The sequence below is a fragment of the Cololabis saira genome, chromosome 2 (genome assembly GCF_033807715.1).
Source record: "Cololabis saira isolate AMF1-May2022 chromosome 2, fColSai1.1, whole genome shotgun sequence".
In the NCBI taxonomy this organism is placed as follows: Eukaryota; Metazoa; Chordata; class Actinopteri; order Beloniformes; family Belonidae; genus Cololabis; species Cololabis saira.
Window position 1 is genome coordinate 21,617,587 of NC_084588.1, and position 23,494 is coordinate 21,641,080.

General features: G+C 38.9%; 3 protein-coding genes across 3 annotated transcripts; 2 read left to right on the forward strand and 1 right to left on the reverse strand.

Moving 5' to 3' along the window:
• The first annotated feature begins 460 nt into the window (after positions 1 to 460).
• On the forward strand, positions 461 to 7,645 carry LOC133420088 (transmembrane 6 superfamily member 1-like). The gene is made up of 10 exons (XM_061709660.1): positions 461 to 687; positions 817 to 920; positions 1,123 to 1,224; positions 1,321 to 1,420; positions 1,532 to 1,614; positions 1,756 to 1,874; positions 2,872 to 2,976; positions 3,072 to 3,164; positions 3,243 to 3,362; positions 7,153 to 7,645. The coding sequence occupies exons 1-10, from the start codon at positions 596 to 598 to the stop codon at positions 7,342 to 7,344; spliced, it is 1,110 nt and encodes a 369-aa protein (XP_061565644.1). The 5' UTR covers positions 461 to 595; the 3' UTR covers positions 7,345 to 7,645.
• Positions 7,646 to 8,191: 546 nt separating this feature from the next.
• Positions 8,192 to 16,049, forward strand: zrsr2 (zinc finger (CCCH type), RNA-binding motif and serine/arginine rich 2). Its single transcript, XM_061734839.1, has 11 exons — positions 8,192 to 8,232; positions 10,488 to 10,567; positions 10,653 to 10,731; positions 10,839 to 10,947; positions 11,511 to 11,597; positions 12,039 to 12,077; positions 12,245 to 12,375; positions 13,360 to 13,573; positions 14,748 to 14,803; positions 14,912 to 15,021; positions 15,133 to 16,049. The coding sequence occupies exons 1-11, from the start codon at positions 8,192 to 8,194 to the stop codon at positions 16,035 to 16,037; spliced, it is 1,851 nt and encodes a 616-aa protein (XP_061590823.1). The 3' UTR covers positions 16,038 to 16,049.
• A 1,478-nt stretch (positions 16,050 to 17,527) lies between these two features.
• Positions 17,528 to 22,089, reverse strand: LOC133460043 (AP-1 complex subunit sigma-2-like). The gene is made up of 5 exons (XM_061740539.1): positions 21,937 to 22,089; positions 20,653 to 20,831; positions 19,344 to 19,452; positions 19,075 to 19,212; positions 17,528 to 18,027 (listed from the first exon to the last, which is right to left on the reverse strand). The coding sequence occupies exons 2-5, from the start codon at positions 20,829 to 20,831 to the stop codon at positions 17,980 to 17,982; spliced, it is 474 nt and encodes a 157-aa protein (XP_061596523.1). The 5' UTR covers positions 21,937 to 22,089; the 3' UTR covers positions 17,528 to 17,979.
• Between the last annotated feature and the right edge of the window lie 1,405 nt (positions 22,090 to 23,494).

Sequence of the window (23,494 nt, forward strand, 5' to 3'; positions counted from 1 at the left end):
TCCAGCATACAGCTCCAACACACACGCACACACTTACTTTTGTGGGCAGTTAAGAAAATCTGATATAGAATGAGATAATATCCAAAGTAATATCATCAGATTATGTTATCACAATGACAAATCATTTTTATGATTGAACCATGAGAAACAAGGATATATAAAGTATGTATCAACTTTCAGCTCCTAGTTTGACGTTTTCTAGTCCACCGCTAGATGTCAGTGTTTTCCCTTCAATAAAACAATAATAGTTGAAAATAAACAAATGTATGTTTCTTGTACACTTCCAAAGTGTGTGTGTGTGTGTGTGTGTGTGTGTGTGTGTGTGTGTGTGTGTGTGGGGGGAAGGAGAGAGAGAGAGAGAGAGAGAGAGAGAGAGAGAGAGAGAGAGAGAGGGGTGGGAGGAGTGAACGTGAGAAATACTGAATGTGGTTGAGGAGTTCAAGTTTGTCCCCGCGTTTGTGTTGTAAGATTCGGCGTAACTTTACCACCATTAGCTACTTAAAAAATGACGCAGGTCAGAAATGACCGTGTTTGCTGCTGAATCATTTGAAACTGTCAGTTGTCTACAGGACAGCCTGGTCTCTGACGGCCAGCAATGAGCGCGTCTGCGGGGACGGGGGTGTTTGTGCTCTCCCTGATGTCCATTCCCATCTGCTACTTATTCAATTCCCTCGTTTACAATGACAGGTGAGTGAGGTCTACATCTTCTTCCCCCACACTAAGAAAAATAATTTTTAAATGCTATTCTTTCTTCCTTTCTTTTTTTCTGTATCTCTCTCTGGCTTTATTTCTTTTTTTATAAAACATTGCATTCAGAGCTGAAGCCTTCTTCTTTGCTGGATGCACATCAGTCTTGATTCTGGCCATTTCAGCTCGTTTTATGCTTAAGAGAAAGGTTCCAACAGACCCTCTTTTCTACGGTATGACATCCCAACCTCTAAACTCTATTTTACCCAACTTTTAAATCAAAACATAGGTATGTAGTTTACATTTTTGTGTAGGTTATTGTTTGCATGTAAAACATTAACCAAAAGGATCCACAGCCTATTATGTTTGCACCACACTTATGCTGATGGAGTTTGTCACCAGCTGGAGGTAAATGAAAGGTGTGTATCTGTGCAGTGTATGCAGTGTATGCATTCCTCAGTGTGGTGAATCTGATCAGTGCGTTGGAGCAGGACAGCATCATTGATGGATTTGTGACATTTTATATAAAAGAGGCAAGTGCTGTGTGTGCAGGGTGTAAATACCCTAAATGCTTTTTTTCTTTCCCCAACACGCATACAATTTACTGATAAAGCTAACTTTTGCTTCAGGCAGATCCACATATTAATACGGCACATGGGCACATGGTTTCCTATTGGGATGGATGTGTACACTATCTCATGTATCTGCTCATGATTGCTGCAATTACGTGGGGGTAAGGAGTTTTATACAACTATTGTATCTGTCCATGTGTATGACAATCTATCTCTGTTTATGATGTGTTCATATGGCTTTAACAACGACAGTGTTAACGTCGTTTGCACAGGGACAGTTACCGAGCAATTGGACTCTACTGGGTGGGCTCTTTTCTCATGCAAGCCATAGTCTACATTCTTGGGAACGCTGTGGGTAAGCGCACTAAAAATAATGAGATGCTTTTAGCCTATGTCAAGCCCCTCAAGAATGTGATAATACTCCTGGTTTATTTGGATGCTCTGTGGAGTATGATTGGCTCGTTTTAATATCTTATCTTTTTTCTTCTTTTCCCAGGAAAATATGGGACCCAATTTGGCCCACTCTTCATCCTCTACATGCTCTACATCGCTGTGTCTGTGTGGGCCTGCTTCCGTATCTTCAGTCAGTCTTCTATGCGTGACGTTCAGTTGACGGTAAGAAGAAGATCACAGGAGACTGGTGAGAAATTTAACATAGAAGTAGCTTTTAATTCTTAAATGAGTGGATATTTGAACGACCACTCAGTCCAATCTCATCAACTGAGTTCCACTGCACTATTAGCTGATGTATCAAATGACCAGCCAGGTTTTTTACATTTGTATAACTATCACTAAATTATTACGATAGCAAATAGTGAGAGCTCCTCTCTCTAATATATGTGAGAACTATGTTTTAGCTCCAAAGACATTTAACAATGTCCAATATTTCTACAGGGACTACAGTAGACTTAAATAGATATCCATTATAATCATGTTTAGAAAGTATATTTTGTGATTTTTGTGTTGTGGTTGCCAAATGTTATGAGATATTTCAGTTACAGGGGTTAAGTTGTGGAATAGCTTGCCAGATAATCTTAAACAAAGTAAAAACATTATACAGTTTAAAAATAGTTTAAACCAGACCATGATTGGTAAATACCAACAAGATTGAAGGATAAGATGCAAGAGAGAGAATCATTGAATTATGCAGGTAATATTTACTGATCTTTTTGTCCCTGTTTTAATCGGGACTATTTATTATTTATTTTTCCTTTTTTCTTTTCTTACTAGTTCTTTGTTGTTACATATATTTTTTTTGTGTTTTGTGTTTGCTTCTTTTTCGGGTGGAAATGCTAGAAAGCATTTGTTGCAGAAAGTGTAAATAATAATAATGTGAAGGTTAAAGGGTAGGCATTTATAAGCTCAGAGATTCAGCCTATTCCTTTTCAATCCAAATGATTACACGATATGCTATGAATGAGTGTACCATATTGAGCACATGATCGAAATAAATAAAAAATAAATAAAAAAAAAAGATATGAAAGAGTCTTATGTATTTGTATGTGAATGCCGGGTGTATTACGCGGTCAAATGTGTTTGTCTCATAAATATTAGGGATAATGGATGCATACTTCCAGTTTAAACTTTACAAATATTCTGGTTATTTTATCAGGACATTCAGGAGGCCGTGAGGACCAACCTTCGCCACAGACCTCTGGATTTATTGTTCATTATCTACCTCATCCCAGCATTTCTGTTCTGTGTCTTCAGAGGCCTGGTAAGATAAACTGGGACAGCTCATTGGAATGGTAGATTTATTATTTTTTTTATTTATCTATTAAAATGTAGAATCACTTTTTTTTTGTGTTTAAGATTGTTTTGGACTGTTCCTCCAAATGGTGTCAAGACTACACACAGCAGTACGAGCCTTATCTGAGAGATCCCTCAGCCTACCCTAAAGTTCAGGTAGATCAGTGGACTTAAACATGGTAAACCTTCATCCTTAAGCTCTCTTAAGCAGTAAACTGTTTCCATGTTTGTCAGATGCTGGTGAGCATGCTGTACTCTGGACCGTACTACGTAATGTCCCTGTATGGGCTGTTGGTTCCAGGATGTGAATGGATGCCAGAGCTGTCTGTTGTGCACTCAGGAGCGCTGGCACAGGTAGGCACTGCTTCTCTTTTCTGTTGTTCATCTGGGGGTAACCGGGTTGACACATCCACCCATGAGTGTAAAACAGTCATATTTCCTTCAAATGCTGGTATCCTGCCCCCTTCCCTCGACTAATGGAGGTACATAACATCTGCAACCTGTTCTGAGACCCCCTAGGGTTTCAACAACTCTCACCAAGCAAGTTCTTACAAATCACCTTTATTCACTAATAATGTTTAAATCCCCAACTGCAAATTAGATTGTTGCAGTCAGTCAGTTAGTGTTACGACATCACGATAAAAAGTCCTTGTAGAAGATTAAAGCTGTGGATGGGAATGATGTCCTGCTGTACTGCAGTGAACCCACAGGAGCATCTCACTGAAGTCATGTCATTGTCTCGTACTGTAATGTGTAATGTTTAGAGGATTTGTCAGTGTTGTCCGTTAAGTTTAGAGGCTTGTGCAACCTTGCTCTTCACAACGCAGCAGGGCTATACAACTAATCAAATCAAATACAACTAATTTAGTCATGATTACAATTTTGACTACGAACAACGACTTAAAATTAAGTAATCAATGAAAAACAATCATTAAGGTAGATAGTCTGTCCTGTGTTCTGAATAACATGACAGGTATTAGACTCCACCTGTCCAGAGGTGAGCGATTCCTTCCTCCTGTTTGTGTTTAACCTGAAATTATTAAGTAATATCAGAGTCACAAAAATGTTTCTGGCCAAAAAAATGTCAAGAGTTTTCTGAGCACCCCTACCAGCATGTTGGCATTACACCACTTTTATGTGCTCTGATATTTTATTTTGTTTAAAGTTGAACTTGACTAAAAATGTCAGTATTTTTGTAGCAAGTTTGATGAATGCAACATCAAAAGTATCTAGCTAATTATTTTAAGTAAAGGGCCAAAATAGTATGATTTATTTTCCATAATCAAGCAGCTCTACAATGCAGGGATAGTTTGCATCTGTATTGTGAAATCCTGAATGTTGACAACTCAATTTTCTGCAAAGACACAGACATGCAATCCGAAATCACACAGGGAAGGTTTTGTGTTTCCTATTTTCAGTTTAACGATGTGAGATATTTGTTGTGAGGTCTTGGTTTTGCCTATAAAAAGGAACTTCTACTTTTTCTATCAACCCATTACCTTATTGGCCTTGTTGTATTAGGAAAAACATGATTAGTGTATTAACATAAATTGTTTAATCTTTACTCTAAATCTCTGAAAAACAGACAACAGGTCTGAAGGAATATTTAAGAGGCTGCATGCTGTGCTGCCCTGCTTCTATACACAGTCCCCGAGAGAGGCTGCACCAAACCATTTTGAAATTACATCAGTCAACAGGAATTCCTTATTGACACTTTTCTGGCTGGACAATGGTGTCATTTCATCACTCAGTCAACAGCATTTGTTAATGTAGAGCTGCCCCCTTTGGTCCCACTGAAAAGAGTAAGGCTACATTTTTCATGTGAGTTTCCTAAAGCTTATCTGGGACTCTTTCAAATGAAATTCAGATCCACTTAAACTAGAAAAGGAAGCCAAGAGATACGGCCTGGTCCAGTTCAGGTATTTCCATCGTTTTCAGTTCAGATATGAGGTGAACTAGGAGAATAGGGACAGTGGGGTCTAAAAATGGAAACTGACCGGACTGCCAAGACAGGCAGCAGCAGCTAGTCCACCATTCTCATTGTCACCATACAAAGCAGCTATTGTGTTTGAGCTGCAGGCTGACACGACGTCACTCATCATTGGTGGGACTAAGGGCAAAAGCTGACTTCAGACTAAGAGCAACTGGGGTATTGGTGGTATTCATTTAGATGTCAGCTGTTCGACCAGTCTATAAATAGAAATCCTGATGCCGCAGCAGCATGTGGTGCCATGAAATCTGTTCATTTTCAGTGACTTTCTATGAAAATACAATTGGCAAGAGTCAAGATGGAAAATTATTTGAGGATAAGGTAATGTCTTAATTTCTTCATATTTAGCCATGAAAGGCATGATTCATCCTAAAACAATGACATGACCTACATCAGAGTTTCTCTTTGAAATGTTTCTCTGGGTGTCCTGTTAAACCTAATTTGGACTGAAGGGACCAAGAGAGAAATGTATCAAAGAAACCAAGCCAAATAATCTCATTATAAAAGAATGCCATGTGTTAAGACACCATATACAGCATATTTTATATAATGAAGACAATAGTTCTGAGAGACACTCTGACCATAACAACATTTACATCAAATGTTATGGTGCAGTTTATCTTTCTTTCACTCTCATATACTGTACTTATGTCAATTTCAAAATAAACTTTTTTGTCTTTTAAAGGTATAGTCTGTAATGTTGGAGAGCTAGCAAGATTTGAAAGTGGCACCTCCTCTAAGCTCCGCCCCCTCCTCCTCCTCCCGTCAGCGCTCCGTCCAAAGCCACGCCCCTACAAACTTTTGGGAGCGCGCATTTGCAGGAGTCGAGTTTTCCAGGACATTTTGGACAGCACATTTTCAACAAAACTACCCCATGTCTCATTCACTGTAAGCGAGGCCGGTTTTAGTGGGGGGCAGGGGTGGGCTGTGCCCACCCAAACGTGCGTCCTGCCCACCCAATCAAAGTTATGGGGATCCTTTATCTTTTTATGATTTTATTTTTTTATAAATATAAAAAAATATCACAGAATATCTGTACCGTTTCTGATTGGGTGGGCACTGCGCATCATTTTTAGACACAACAATGAACGCATACCGCAAAAGTTGTGTCTCGGCGGAGGGACCCGGCGTCCCAGCAAAATGAGCACAACAGAGAAGTTCAGAACAGCACACAGCACACACTGAAGACTGATTTATGGTTCCGCGTTACACCAACGCAGAATGGTGCGCGTCGCCGCGTATCCTACGCCGTACCCTACGCCGTACCCTACGCCGTACCCTACGCCGTACCCTACGGCGTAGCCGTGGCTCCAGAGCATAGCACCGCAGCGAACCGCCACCCACACCGGCGCTCTCCGCCCTCGCCGGGATGGAGACGCCTCCATCCGACGTCCCAGCAAAATGAACACAACAGAGAAGTTCAGAACAGCACATAGAGCACACACTGAAGGCTGATTTATGGTTCCGTGTTACACCAATGCAGAATGGTGCACGTCGCCGCGTACCCTACGCCGTACCCTACGGCGTAGGCTACGCCATACCCTACGAAGTAGCCGTGGCTCCAGAGCCTGCAGCGCACCGCCACTCGCACCGGTGCTCTCCGCCCTCGCCGGGATGGAGACGCCTCCATCCCCACGGACCCCACGGTCCTTGGCAGACCCCCAGTAGTGGACAACCTGTGCCGCAGAATCGCACGTTGGCTTTCTTTTTTTAGCCTTTTTAGCAGGGCGAGCCGTTACATTCGACGTGACGAGTGCGCGCATGGGATAGAGGGGGGCATGGGCGGGACTTAAAATGAAGGCATCTGATTGGTTCTTTCCCCCCTGCCAATCCTCTGGTCCTCTGACCAATCCGTGCCATTCGGTGGCAAAAAACAGATTGGTCAGAGTTTTTACAGGATTAAAGCTGTCAGAGGTCGGATTTTTTTCTTTCCTTTTTCTGAACACATTATTCACTGGCTACTCTCAGGATGGAAGGACCATTTCACCCAGTATAACAATAAATGTGTTTGAATATGATTACAGACTATACCTTTAAGTTATTCATTTTAATTATATTTTGTTTAGAATATGTCAATTATTTATGGGGGGGTATCAATAGACAAAGTTTCTGTTTGTGCGTCACAGTTGTGTTTCCTCTCTGCTTAACTTCAAGGCCCAGTTTTCTCACATTGGTGCATCCCTCCACACTCGGACACCGTTCTCCTACAGAGTGCCTGCTGCCGGGCAGCCCGTCTTCTTGCTGGTCAATATTCTGTACACCATGCTGCCTCAGGCTCTCTGCTACCGCTGCTGCACACAGCCTGCTTTCTTCATCAAGCCAGTGGCAGAGAAGAAAAAACAATGACTCAGTTGTCAGGGAAAGACATAGAGCCACAGATGTCAAGAAGGCCTTTAAGACAAATGCCTTTTAAATAAATAATAGCTGTACACGAGATTATCTACCTTTTTTTCCACAATAGCCTGCTTTTCACATTTGCCATACCACCCAACCCTTTTTTCTGATGGTTTTGGGAATCACATCAGTTTTGTTATTGCACTTCTGAAAATGTGAATATTGATTGATTGATGATGAAATGTCTTTGCCTACAAAAATGTACTCTTTGTTCACACTGATGTTTCCCTCTGTACTGACAAATAAAGTCATCTTTCATGTGTCCATGTCTATTGTAATCTATTGTAATCTGCAGTAAAGATGGTACTTGGAAAATTCAGGGCATAGCCTATGGCAAAAAAAAAAGATTCATGTAAAGTTTGTCAGGAGTCAACTTATTTGCACACTTTAAAGCTTATAATTATGTCATACCTACTTTTTAATTAATTATTTGAATGATTTCTGTCATTTTAATTGTTCGTAATGTCCATCTTTTTTTATTAGCTATGTTTTATGGAAATGTATATATATATGTGTAACAGGAAACTGACGTCTTTTAATTTGAAACATTTTTTACGAGTTTAAGCCGGAAGTACGGCACCACGTTTCCTGGTACTAGCATAACAACGTGTAGTCTGTTATTATTAAACCTAACATCAAAATTTCGTTGACTTCTTCAACAACAAAAAAAAAGCTGATTGCAGGAACATTTTCTCAGTGTCTTCCTCGGGCTATTAAAAAGCGCTCATTTCAAAATGCTTATGAAAAGCAAGAGCTTGGTAAGAATCAGGTTCACATACTGACCGGCTAGTTAGCTCGGATGGCAGCTCGCAGTCCGCAGGTTCCTGCTCCAGCGGTGAGGTCAGTTTCTTTATAATCGTGTTGAAATAACAGACACATCCCGAGGGTATCCCGCTACAACATATTAATGCCAAAAGGCGTAATGTATTTTAATTAGTGCTGGGCGGTATGACCAAAAATTTATATCACGGTATTTTTCAAAATTATATCGGTTTCACGGTATATCACGGTATTTTTTTTTTTCATGCACAACTGGGTGTTAACCACATTTTCTAATGATTTGGAAAGGAATTGCTGCAGTAAATTGGCTTAGAATGGCCTATTTTACTGTCATGAGGACGAAATATTGTAGAAAAACATTAATGTCCACACTAGTATAAATACAGGTTTGCATGGCCTCACAAAATTATGCCGTTTACAATGAGGTGGCGGCACTTATGATTCTAATGTAGGGCTGAACGATTTTTGAAAATAATCTAATTGTGATTTTTTTCCTCAATATTGCGATTTAATATGCGATTATTTTTTTCAAGGTCCTGTTCTCATGTATTTTACAACTACACAAGCAATAAATCAGTCTGTTTCAAGTAGATTTTCACTTGAAATAAGTAGAAAAATCTGCCAGTGGAACAAGATTTTTTTGCTTGTAATAAGAAGATAAATCTTGTCCCACTGGCAGATTTTACTACTTATTTCAAGTGAAAATTTACTTGAAACAGGTGAAAATGCTCAAATAAGTTATTTTTCTGGTGATGACTCTAAATGTTGAAATAGCAGTAAAACCACATTCATTGATGAAATGACATAAGGGATGGAAAGGGGGGATGGCAGTTTTACAGGGGGGATGATTTGGACCGTTTTTATTTAAGGGGGGTGATTTGGACCGTTTTTATTTCAGGGGGGGTGATTTGGACCGTTTTTATTTCAGGGGGGGGGGTGATTTGGACCGTTTTTATTTCAACTCGAGTACTGCTCACAGGGAAATCAGCTCCGCGTCGATTTAACGCGGAACCATAAATCAGGCTTCACAGCGCGACTCACTGTGCGCCCGGCTCGTACTCCTCGCCGCGCGCAGCTCATATTTTTAATAAATTTATAAAGCCCATATATTTATAAAGCCTCACCCAGCCGAGCCCTAAAGCTGAGGCCATGGTAGATTTAGGTTACACGCGGACACGCGGCACTGTTGACTTTTCCCTGCCGGCTCTGCTCACTGTTCACTGGCTAAACAGTCCCCTCACAAACAGGGTCCAGCGGCGCTGCGTTCCGCCGCGCTGCGCGGCGCTCCCAACGTTGTGTGCGCTACTCACCGGTATTACGGTATATGAAAAATTCATATCATAAGAAAAATAAACACCGGTATTCGGTATGAACCGGTATACTGCCCAGCACTAATTTTAATGCTACTCTGCTTACTTGTCGCTACACTGATTAAGGGCACTTTGCGACTTGTTTCTCTTTTTTCCAGTCAAGTGTCCCTGATGTATTTGTTTTTCTTAGTAAGGGACACAGAAGGCATTAATAACACGAACATTGCTTGTACTGCAGGGAGAAAGTTCAGATCCTTTCTTACTGATGATGTCCACAGCTCCTCACACATCTACTTTGCTTAGATGCGCGTTTATGCGACTCTGTCTTCAATCAATCAATCAATCAATCAATCAAATTGTATTTGTATAACACCTTTCATCCAGGTACATGAAATACAAAGTGCTCAACATTTTGACTGAAAAATAAGCATAATAAAAACAAAAATAAAAACTGGGAGACCATTGCACACTGACATACATAGTTAATTAAAATGAAATAATGATAAAAGTTCAAGAATTAAGGCTAAAAAATAATTAGTCCACAACAATAACATAAAATAATAATTAAAACATTTACAATTAATAGATAAAACAAATACCTCTAAAAAATGTTAATCAGAATAAAACTATAAAATTTTATGCTACATAAAAGCCAGACCAAAGAGATGAGTTTTTAGTCTACGTTTAAAAATGTCCACATTTCCAGCTCCAGTCAGATCCTCCGGCAGGCTGTTCCACAGTTTTGGAGCATCGTGGCTAAAAGCAGCATCACCAAATGTTTTAGTTCTACTCTGTGGAACAGCTAGAAAGGAAGAGCCAGAGGATCTGAGGGGCCTTCCTGGTTCATAGAATAAAAACCTCTCTGAAATATACTCTGGTGCAAGCCCATGTAGCGCTTTATAAACTAATAAAAGAACTTTAAAATCAACACGAAAACTAACAGGTAGCCAGTGTAAGGATTTTAATGTCTTGTCTAGGTAATCACTTTTCTGTTTGTCATGTCAGCCAGAAGCAGCGGAAGGCTGCTCTGAGGAAAGAAAGAAGAAGACGGAAACGTCAAGCTCTTGCTCATGTCCAAGGATGTGGTATGAAGATAACGGCCTCGTTGTCAAATGTGACCATTTGTCATCTCTTCGGCTCTCACTCACCACCCCAATTACTCTATTATAGATCCTAAAAATGCAGCTGAAGAAGAGGAAGAAGTAAATGATGCAAGTAGCGAAGAAAATGTCGCCACTGTGGAAGAAAGGTAGGTCAATACGTAATGTCAATGAAACCCTGCAGGTGCATAATATCACTGACAGGGAAAACAATGATGGCACAGTCCTTGTTTTTGTTTTTTATTTGTTCTCTCAGACTGCGGCTACATGAAGAATGGCTGGAAAGAGAAAGGTTGGCCCAAGACGAATTTAGGCTGAAGTCAGAGAGGGAGGAAGCTTCAAGGCAAAGAAAAGAAGAGGAGGAGGTAATCTGTCCCACCAGAAAGTGGGGGTTAAAAACATTTTTGAAGTATCTATACCTTGTTAGGTACATAACTTTATAGTTGACTTTATTGACATACTGATTACGCACTGTAACAGCTTGATGATTACGAATGTATTGCCGATATGGAATATTTTATTTAAACACCAAAATATATTTTCTTCAGTGCTACAAATGTTTTAGAGGATCACCCTGGAAAGGTTCAGTAGTGTGTCTTCTTCCTTCCAACAAATTGAATGGATCAACAAACACCAATGTTAAATTGAGCTCACTAAGACCTATTTTTGAAGAAGTATTAGACACCATGTGTGCTCGATGATACAACAGATATCAGATGACTATGTTTTTCTCCAACCAAAAATAATTCCCTGCAAATGCATAGCTTCCCCTTGTTTAATATGTTAATTGAAAATCTGCAATATAAGTTGTTAGTTTGTTACAGCAATTAGCTGGCTCGTTTAAGTAAGCACCTTAGCCTTTTGGACAAGTCATTTATTTCAAAATTTCATATTAACTGGCTGGCTTTGTGTGTTTTTGTGTTCACAGCGCATGATAAAGGAAGAATGGGATTCACAGCAGAAGAAAGAACAAAAGGAAAAGGAGCAGAAGCAGCAGGAGAAGCGAGACAGAGAGGTGAAACGGACTCCTGGAGGATAGAAACAAAAAAGGAATATATCCTCTACTCATGGACGTTTGTGCTATTTATGCAAAAGATAATGATACTGTTAAACATAAATCATCAGCTGAATGTTTTTGTCAAATGTATTTCTGCTTTGTTAATGTCTCTTTCCTTGACTGAGCGGCACAAGCAACCGTCCTACTCCTTAACTTAGATACACTCAAAGAGAAAAACCTTTACAACACCTTCAGCCCACACAACAAGGATGTATCTTTTACTTTGTGTGTAAGCTCTCTGTGTAATTGGTCCACAGGTCTGGTATTGATAGCTGTTAATCTCAGTTAATTTTTGTGCCTCAGTCCTTGTGAACGTGGTCTTAACCTTGAATAACAGATAAGCTGCAGTATGTTGACGTCTTCACATTTTCACCAGCCGTGTTTTTACACCATTTGTAGGAGGCTGTTCAGAAAATGTTGGACGAAGCAGAAAATCAGGTACAAACACGGACAAGAATGTTATTAAAAAGTGCATTTTAAAGCTAAATGTAAAACGCTGTGGCAGCACGTCTAACCTGGTTAGAAAACTAAAAGTTAAAATGTATCATTTCTCATCGTAGTTTTAATTGAATGGATTGTATAATCATTTTCGTTGGCACTTTCAGCTTCAAAATGGAGGACCATGGATGAATCCTGAAGCTCCTCGGACTGTGAACTCAGACAATTATGGAACAGAGCGTGATATAGCTAACTGTCCTTTCTTCCTAAAGACCGGGGCATGTCGATTTGGTGACAGGTACAGTTTTGTATTATTCACACTGGAATTAAATGACCTCTGGACCTGCAGTAATTCTAAAAGTACACCCTGATATCTGTATTTAGTTCAAAGTATTCATGATGTATAAGCAAAGTCTGGTTTACTGTAATTTACAGACATTGATCCAGTAAGTAACATCAAGGCATTTTTTTTTTGTGCATCTTATGAAACACTGATCCAACACTCAAGAGTTAGATTTCAGTGACTACATGTCACATTTTGACAAGTAACATTGGCCTATGTGTTCAAGTTGCTATGGTAACAGTAAACTTGATAGTAAATGTAACCAGAGCGTTTGTTGAAGCCTAAAGGTTTGGTGCTGTCGGAGGGGCTTTGAGCTTGATGAAAATGTTTCTTACTGCGTGATGCAGGCGTTCATGTCATCATCTCAATGTCACTTTTCTGCTGAACTAAACTTCTTCTTCGTGTGGATCTTAATTTTGAATCATTTCTTTATGTTTATACACTAAAAATATTAGATCATTACACAATTTGTGGTAGATACAGTATAAGCTAAAGTCATAATATAATATCACTCTACGTAGCGCACCTGCCATAATTATGCTTGGAAGGAGGAAGAAGAGGTAGAGGTTTTTTTTTTTTTTTTTTTAAAGATTCCTGCTGCACATCAGCAAATTTCTGGCATGTGGATGGAATTAAAATCCTCTCATGACCTGAGTGTTTGGTGAAATAGGGAAGGTCATTTGCAGTGGAATTTTTACTTTACAAATCACAGACATGGCACATTTGCCCAGGATTAAAATCACTATGTCTTTCATGTTTATTTCAAATTACGGCAGGTTTCCAGATCATTTGAATCCCTTGGGAATGGGGCGTTTGACTTTTTTTTGTGACTTGTCTGTCCAAAATTACAATTTCTTTGTTTGGCTGTTGATTACAGGTTTAGTCAAACTGAAGACATCTTTCACAATATTCCACTGTCTTTTACCTTTGTGAGTGCAGATGTTCTCGGAAGCATGTTTATCCCACAGCCAGCCCGACTCTTATGGTCCGTGCTATGTTTACAACGTTTGGAATGGAGGAGGTACGGCGGGACGATTACGACATAGACGCCTGTTTGGAGCACAGTGAGGAGGAGCTGCAGGAGTCTTTCCTTGACTTCTACCATGATGTTCTACCAGAGTTCAAAAGTGTGGGCAGGGTGGTGCAGTTCAAGGTGAGACAAGTTTAGGTAACTCTCTGAAGTTACTGATTTCTGTAAGTGGTCTTTGCATGAGTCAGATAAACCACCACTATTTCTGTGATCAGGAGCTCAGTTTTTCAGGCATGTATAGTCATATTAAAAATAACCTATACCATCTTTCCAAGTCTAAGGTTTGCAACAGAACATGATTAACTTTGGTTTGTTTGTTTTATTTGACAACAAAACCAAGAACCCCCTTACTGTATCAATACGACTTTAAAGAGTAAGTAGCAGCCAGGTTAGCTGATCAAATGGACTCGTTATTTGGAAGTGAGATCTCTTCTATCAAAGCAGAGGATTTATTAATTAATTTTTACATTAACATTAATTTTACATTTACATACATTTTACATGTAAAATAAATAATCAGTCATGCAGTTGTTACTGCACATCTGTCTGGGAGGGGCTATAAAGACATTTAACATAATTTGAAGTCCGTCATTTCACAACTAGAAAGATTGGTCTCAAGTAGGAAATCAGGTCAGGTCTTGGTGCACTCTACTATCAAGCTTTAGTTTGCTTTATTCATTTGCTGAGGATTGGATTTTGCTGAGGATGTAATTTAGTCTACTCAGGAGTTGGCGGGACACTTGGCGACCAGCAGGGACTGATAGCACACGTCAGGATTCTTGTGCTTCTACAGTAGATTAATTAATCAATAGAAATAAGCAGCATTCACTCAACTTCCATTTAGCATTTAATCTTGAAAATAACTAATTCCGCTTTCCAGTTTTGTTTTCTTTTGACATTTTTTTTCCCAAATATCTGCGTACCTCTTTTGTAAAGTTATGGCTTTTAAAGCAACACGTTTAATCAAATGTGCAAAGATATCAAGAGTCTCTGTGGAATATTTTAACTCACTTTATTTGAAGAGGACTTTACACTTAAAAATAAACGTAATTTATTTCTATTATTATTTAGTCTCCTGATACCAGAACTCTTAGAATGGAAAGATGGTGTACTTTCTTGTGTGTGATCTTAATTGACACCATATAATCCCATGATTGATATCCCAGGTAAAACACCTGGGATCCTCGGCTGCAAGTAACCTAATACATTAGCCAACAGTTGAAATGGACAGCAATTTTAAATGGACATTTTACTGCCCAAACATGAAATAAATATACTGGTACATTTCTGTTCTTAGGTCTGCTGCAATCATGAACTCCACCTGAGAGGAAATGTTTATGTTCAGTTTGAAACGTAAGGCATCTTTCAGCCCCTCTTTGACTTTTTCCAAATGGAGAATTGCATACTGTTGAGAATTTGAATAAATTATTGAATTATTTATCATCTTGTCTTTGTTCTCAGAGAAGAACAATGCAAAGAGGCCTTTATTAAGTTCAATGGGAGGTGGTACGCAGGCCGGCAGCTTCACTGTGAGATATCCCCCGTTACACGGTGGAAGAACGCCATCTGTGGTTAGTTTTCATCTCTATATGACGGGGACACATTTTTTGATCAATATTACTGCAGAAAGGATATCATTATATTTGAGTTTCATATCTTGCTTGTTTCTGTCTTTCCCTAAGGACTATTTGACAGACAGAAATGCCCTAAAGGGAAACACTGTAACTTCCTGCATGTATTCCGAAACCCCGGCCGGGAATTCTGGGAAGCCGACAGGGATCTGCACCTTTCCCCCGACCGTAACGTGAAGGGGGGTCGCAGCGACGGATGGCATTCAGAGCGATATTCAGAGCGATCATGGAGGCAGCGTCGCTACAGCAGAAGCCCAGTAAGATCAGAGAGGTCTCACAGCAGGCGAGACGCTGACCGGCAGAGAAGCAGGAGCAGAGAGAGGAGGGACTCCTACCACTACAGAGAAGACAGACAATCGTCCAGATCCCGACACAGTGAAAGGACAGACAGACGCAGAAGTAGAGACAGGTCGAGGAGCAGAAGTAGAGATGGAGAGCGACGCAGGCTCCAAATCAGGAGCAGAGATAAAGACAAGGAGCATAACTGTAGAAAAAGAAGTGAAGAGAGAGACAGCAGAGATGAAGATGAAGATACTCGCAGAGAAGACGGAAAAAACTCAAGAAGCACAAGCAGAGAGAGGAAAAGAATCAAGCAAAGTAAAGAAAGGAGCTCAAAGAAACTAGATAAAAGTAAGAAAATACCCACAGATAGTACAAACACACCCCACCGCCACAAACACTCAAAAAAAAGCAAGAAGAGCAAGAAGAAACACAAGAAGAAAAGCCACATTCCTGATGTGACAACTTCATCCGGAGAGTCTGAAAAGGAGAAAGAATCAGAGGAGACCGAGGATAATCCTTCAGCACCAAGTCCTAGTGGTGACATTAATGAAACTAAAATAACTCAGGAAAATGATTTTGAGGACAATAACTTGTGTTCGGAGGCGAAAAGTGAACAGTCCAACACAGAACCCAGAAGTGAGCAGACTGAAAATGGCGACGTCGGCTCTTCTTAGGAGCTCCGATATTTGGAATATTACGATATCTGTAAAATTGGTCAGAATGACTGAAATTTGTTCCCTTATTCACTCATCCTTGCATAATAACTCAACAGTATATAGCATACGGACGTTTTGGTTGTGCATTGTCAAATTGGTCATCAATTTTCAACGTCCATTCACTATTTGCATTCCATTTAAAATTGTATTAGAGATTCTACATGCAAATTACATTGCATTGTAAATTAATATGAAGTTTCTTTGGAGTTGAATCGTCAAACTCTGGATATCGAAGTACGTCAGTATTATCAGATAGTGCAAAGGGAATGTATTCATACACAGCCTTTGGCACACGTGACCACAAATGTTTTGGAAAGGGTTTATATTGCTTTAATTAAATGGTCACTTGTTTGAGCTCAATGGTTATTTTCAGGAAATGAAATTATTAAAACAAATCTTATGATCCTTAATACATTTATTGTTAATATTTTCCAAATGTAACAAAGTTTTGGCAGTGGTAAATACAAAAAAAAAAGCGGTTTGTTGAGCACAAATAAAAGGTTTAATTTGTTCAGTAATGGCCCATGACAACACTCCTTCATGATCCAGATAAAAACCACCACAGTGTGAACGTCTGCTCGTATGTTTTGTTTTCCTGCATGCTGCTGGTCTGTGAATAAGCTGACAGATGAACATTGTAGATGTACATGATATGTGCGTTTATCCTAGTCTTTTTTGGAATCAAAGCCTTCTATAGACACCATAAAGACTTTTAAACACAGTGTTCTTTGGTCATAAATTAGTCTTTAAGAGTTGGCTGTTTTTCTTTTTTAAATCCCTCCTAATCCTGGAAGAACTGACCCTATAGTCCAAAGATGTCATCATGGATGTCATCAACTTTGTTTTTGAGGGGACAAAATAGTCAAACATCACACAAGAAAAAGGATGGTAAAGACAAAAAACAGAAGCTTAGCAAACATAATACAAGTTACACAAAGAACTCCCATGTTTGGTAAATGTAAACAATTCTTGAGGGGGATCATGAGCATTAATTTGAATAACCCTACTCAACTGAACATTTACACTTATAATTAACTACATATATAATTCTTGGCTACATCTACCCATGGTGTAAGGAGATTTTAATAGTGCCAGTAATTCAGGAGCACTAGCTGCAGAGGGAGTCTTTATGCAACGCTTTAAAGACAAGCATCAAATTATCTTGGGGAAAAAAAGTCCAATGAAACCTGTTTTCTGAAAGCTAGACTGGTTTTTCATACATTTCCTGATGAATGGCACTAAAATATGCATCAGAGGGAAAGTAAATAATTCTGTGAAAGCTGCTGTTGTGGATGTATTTCTAGACTCTACACAGACCAAAAATCCCTTATATGCTTCACGCTACTGAGATACTTGAACATAATCAGACAGACCAAGTCAAACTTTTAAACAGAAAAGGTGGCACGTGTGGCATTTTTTTCCAGGTAAACTAAACTGTCAAATGAGTCAATACAATTTATTTGTAAGAAGAACAAAGGCTGGGATTTGAAGTGTGTAAACTTTGGACAAATATTTTTTGGGAGAAAATCTGGAGATTCTAGAAATACTTTAAGAGCAGCTGTAATCTGTGTTGACCTTCTGGGTGATAGTAACATATGAGAGTGATGATATTGGTAAGAAACTGGACTTGGCATGTTGGTGCTACATTGCTCTTTGTGGAGTTCAGGGCGTCGGGGGGAATGATGTACGCTAACTACTGAAAAATACTGTGCAGGAGCCTGTACACAGAAGACACATTACAACCACAGTTGGCACCACACCGAAAGGGTATTACAGAACAGTACAGAATAATACAGTACATGATGGTGGTTTGATACATACAACACTGCACGGTGAACAGGCAAAGACACAATAAAGACATGGAGACAATGTGACAGCTAACATGAGGCACCATGTTGATCTATGTCAGCCCAATTTCCTCCAAGACACTACGAGGTGCCTCGGCCTCCTGCAGAAAAACAAAACAGAAGAAAGTGAAAAATCTTTCTTGCAGTTCAATCACTGACCTTTTAACAGCAAAATACATCTTCAATTTATAATTAATAGCACATGAGCTATATAGTAATCACAGGTCTGTCTTTATAACTACTACAGTACGTCATGCTTTGCTAAAAAGCAATTGCTGAACATCAAATCTGTCAACTGCCAGTGATCAATGCCAAGACAGCCATGTAAACATGCCGGACAGTTTTTGTTTTAGCATCTAGGATGCATAAGAGAGGTCTACCTCAAGTATTAGACTTAAAATAAACAACTGACAGCAAATGCAGATGATGGAAAATGAATGTGACATCTATACTTCTGACTGATTCAAGTGATATTATGAAAAAATTATACTTGTAAAAATGAGTCAGTTAAATAATTTAAGCATATATGCAATACAAAGTGATCAGCCTTAATATCTTATTGCAATGTAATGTGACCTTCACATGAATGTTGTTCTGCCAGTTGCCGCCATCATTGCCCTACAGTGCTCACATACCCAAACAGATCAACAGTGGGCCTCGTGACAAATATTTTAAGAAGTGCTCAAAGAAAATATCAAAAATATCAATTTGATATTTTACATTAAGTATTATTTGTTTTACAGTGACATGGCTGCAAAATCATATTCCAAACGCAATCTCTGAACTAAACAACAAATGGTCTAATTCCGGACATCACACTGTCTCTGTACCCCAGATATCAAACTGTTAGCTTTAAGTTGCTTTTAATTTATGTATTGTAAGAATGTACCTGCATTACCTGCCAAACACAACATGTGACATTGTTGGCACCCAAATGCATTCACAGCAACATTAGGAAAGTTTGACACCTCGCCCTCTGCTATCCACCAACTTTCCAACAGTTTGCACAATTGATTTAAATTTTTTTTTAATCTTCTGACATGTATTAAAGTACAATTTCCCTTTAGTCATGAATAACATATTACTAAGCAACACTGAAAACAAGGTCAAACAGGTTAAACCAGGTGTTGTTGAAGAATTGATCATACCTCCTGCAGCAGGTCAGCCTGCTCAATGGCCTTCAGCACATTCTTCTTGGATGTTTCCTGGGCCTCTCCACCCAGCAGGAACTCATCCAGGATAAAGTAGGCCTTTTCAAAATTGAAGATGATATCCAGTTCACATACCTGTGAGACCAAAACACCACAAAGAACAGGTGAGATAATATCTTGTCTTGTAAAAAATAAACTAATTTTCTTCAAATTCCTTTTGAAAATATTTTTTTCTTTTTCTTGGGCAGGATATTTATGAAACTCACGCTGCCAAAATATTTGTCAAGTAGCTCCACATATCTATGGATGATCTCCAGGGTGATCAGCTCATTATCCTGATCCTCTACTGCACAGCAGAAGTACAGGCTGGCATATCTAATGTACAGGGAGAACAGAAATACAACAGTTCACAGGGGGGGAGGAGGATGTCAATTTTCTCTGTTCACATATAGTTCTGCAAATGTTAGTTAAAATGCCATACATTAAAACAAAAAAAATACCCACAACAATAATATGACAATAATATTATGATGATAAATACAAGTACATTTAGTGCGTGCAAGTACAATACAATTAGATTGTGATAAACTCTACAAGAGAAAAAAAGGTCACTCTAGCCGTAAAATAACCAAACTGAGCACCAGTACTCAAGCAGTGTATTACTTTCGTCCAGGTTGAATGGCTAAGCACAGAAGTTAATCTCTATATGCAAGAAATCTCAGTACTTCTTGATGGAAAAAAATGTAATAAAAATCAATGAATCAGGCCTTAAGGAAAAAATTTCAACCATCCATCTCTGCAAAAGCAGCAATGCACATGGCATCATCAAAATCAAGCTCTGACATAGAACTTCCATCACAGAACAGCCTCTACTGTTCTGTACTGTTACACTGTGTAAATAAGTATATGTCTGTTACACTCTGACTTATTTACAAGTTCAATACAAAGTTAGAACCGTCTAAACTTAGTCCTCAGGATTTCACCCACATTTTTAAAGATTTTTTAAGCGAATCTGCTGTCTCTCTCCCAAAATATCCAGTCATAACTTGATCAAATGATGAGTTACATTGCCACAACAAAACCTTTTCCATGATAACTGCAGACTTTATCAGCTGGAGGCACATATAGTAAAGTTAAAACCACCATTTCAAAAGATAGGAGTGAACACAAATGTTAAGCGTATTAAAAGACTGCAAAATATAATGTAAAAACAACTAAATGAAAGCTATCGCAGGACGGATAAAACTGGTATTATTTCTGTTAACTATTAAGAGTGCATCTTTAAAGGTGTATATTTCACAATAAGTAAAAGATGAGAGAAAAAAAAACATCAATGACAGCAACTAAAGAATCAGTTGACAAGGAAAAAAAGCTTTGAGACACAAAAATGCATCTCTGCTGCATATCAGTCACTTTTTGTAAGGAATGCATGGGAATCTAAATCCAAATCCGAAAAAGTGTCACAAGGAAGGTACAACTAGAAATGTTGCGTAAATGTGCAAAATGTTGTTGAAATGTTGAGTAAAAACTGTTTCACCAATAAGCCCAGTATTACAAAGTCTCTTGGTTTTCCACCTTTTGTACACGATCTTGAGATCCCTCCACTCCAAGAAGCTGCACATCTTGGGTTTCCTGGCCAGTATGGTTTGGACCAGGTCCCTGGAGATCTTCTTCCTCTCCTTGTCAGACAGAGGGACATACCACTTCTGCAGCCGCAGCTTTCCCTGCCGGCTGAACAGCAGCATGAACTGCATCTGAGGGATCAAGTTCCACCGAGTTATCCACCGTAGACTTAAACATCAAAGTAATATATCTGAGACCAGAGGTGTCAAGTAACGAGGTACAAATACTTTGTTACCTTAATTAAGTAGAAAGTTTGGTTATCTATACTTCACTGGAGTAATTATTTTTCAGACGACTTTTTACTTTTACTCCTTACATTTTCACACAATTATCTGTACTTTTTACTCCTTACATTTTAAAAACAGCCTTGTTACTCTATTTCATTTCGGCCTTTAAATAAAAACTATCCAGTTAAATTGCTCCATCCGGATAGAGTGAATTTGGTTGTGGTTGTTTCAGATGTTCTTGTCCAGTTTTGTTCTTACATCCGTTACATTACAATACTTATAGGCAACTAGTCATCATATCTCCTGCTCTCTGAAACACATGTTAATGCTCAATAGTACACATATATGGTCCTTTAATATATTTGCATTATACTAAGATACATTCATTTTCAATGGCTTTTGTCCTTAATGGACTTTTCCCCCTTACTTTTACTTTTATACTTTAAGTAGTTTTGAAACCAGTACTTTTATACTTTTACTTGAGTAAAAAACTTGAGTGGATACTTCAACAGGAGTATTTTTAAACTCTAGTATCTATACTTCTACCTGAGTAATGAATGTGAATACTTTTGACACCTCTGTCTGAGGGATCAAGTTCCACCGAGTTATCCACCGTAGATTTAACCATCAAATTAATATATCTGAGACAGTTACATTGCATGAAATAAAAAGGCACAGGAATAGGAAAATCGAAATCGTCCCAAGTAAACGAGTGCCAAATAAAGTGAGGGGAAAAACACTAGCGTAATACAAAAGTTCAATCGGTGCAATTAGTAAACACAAGAAGTAGAAAGGAGCTAATGGGAAACATGCATTACTTACAATATCACCTTGTGACCTCAACAAATCTACCTATATTAAGTGACTTATAAACCAAAGCGGCTTTACCATAAGGATGTAACAGCTCAGATGATGTGAAGAGGTTTAATGGACACATTTTTAACAGACACTTGCGCCCCCTCCCGCGACGCTCTTTAGCATGCATGAGGCGGAAGTCGAGATTCTTTACCTTCAAATGGGTCTTCAAGTTTGTCAACTGAACTTCGGGAAATTAAAACTAAATACGTAAAACTGGAAACCGAAAGCACTGCAGCAATTTTTGGAGATTAGCTTCTTGTCCAGCTTGATGCTAAAATGCCTAGCGGATGTGAGTAAGCTGCGTTCTGATTGGCCGAGGAGGCCACAGTTCTGCAACGTGATTGGATGCGAGAATCCGTTATCCGTGACGTCACCGCGTCACGCCTAGAAAACTGCGATGGCTTCCTGTGGATAAAAGTTTAGAAGCAATGATGCTTTCACTTCTCTTTTAAGGTAATGATGACGATGATTAAAAAAAGAAACGAATTTATTATTAAAATGAATAAATAAATAAAAAATAAAACAGAAATGTTCCATGTAAAAACACAAAAATGAAGTGTTTAGCTTTCATAATAACAGTAATTATAATTATAATAACACTATCACATGCTGTAACAATGCACCTTCCAACAATAGTGAGTTTTCTTCATTGGGAATACGAATGTGACATTGTGAATACGAATCTGAAAGGGCAATTTCAGATTCGTATTCACAATAAAGAAAACTCACCCATGAAACTGCAATCTGTATTCATAATCTTGTAAAGTTTTAACTTTATGAGTGGTATTCGCACAGAGAAAATACACACTACATATTATATGTATGATTTGACTTAAACAAATGTTTACATTTTCATTTATTTATCCACAACTGTAGAATAATATGTACACATTTGATTTATGTGCACAAATTCAATTGACAGTTCCCTTACCCAACATGTTTGCAGTGAACCCATTATAATATCTATGCACTTTTTTTTTTTTTTTTTTTACTATATCTCTCTAGGTAGAAAATGCTGTGAGACAGGGGAAAACCGGGCTTGCCTGCACTGACGGACAGAACCAGTGGAATGCTGGGTCTAAAAGAAATGCTGGTCAGAGGAAGATGAAGTATGTACGCTTCAAACGACACAACAGGAAGGATCTTTACCAGCCGTCACCAACTTCACAGCCAGCTTCTACCACTCCAGAACCGGCACAGGAGGACTTCAGGAAGTAGAGCGGAAACGGCTGGAGATGTTTTAAGTTGTAATGTTAAACGTTTCAATGCTGTGCAGATACATTTTTATGATTTAATTTTGAATGTTGTTTGGATAAATAGAGGTTTTAAATGTTCCAACCATAGCCTCTTGAACCCCTCATTGCCTTTATACCCACGAGAGGGTTCTCAAAGTACAGTTTTAATCTAGATTCCTTCTTTAAAGTGATGACAAAAAGAAAAAATAAGAAACAGCTTAGAGGAACACAAATAATCTTTCTCCTAAAAGAGTTTTTTTTGTGCCGAAAAATCATATTTGTAATATACTTCATTGTGGCAGGGTGGAGGAGCAGCAGCCACTCAGGTGATGGGTCACAGGTGTGTCCCATCAACCTCTCCACCCTGCCTGCCTTCATAAGGCGTGGCTGCACAGGAGCTCGGGGCTGCTGTGGGAGAAGGTGCTTGTGCACGTGTGAGAGTTTCCGGTGAATAAAAGAGTTCTTGCACAAAAC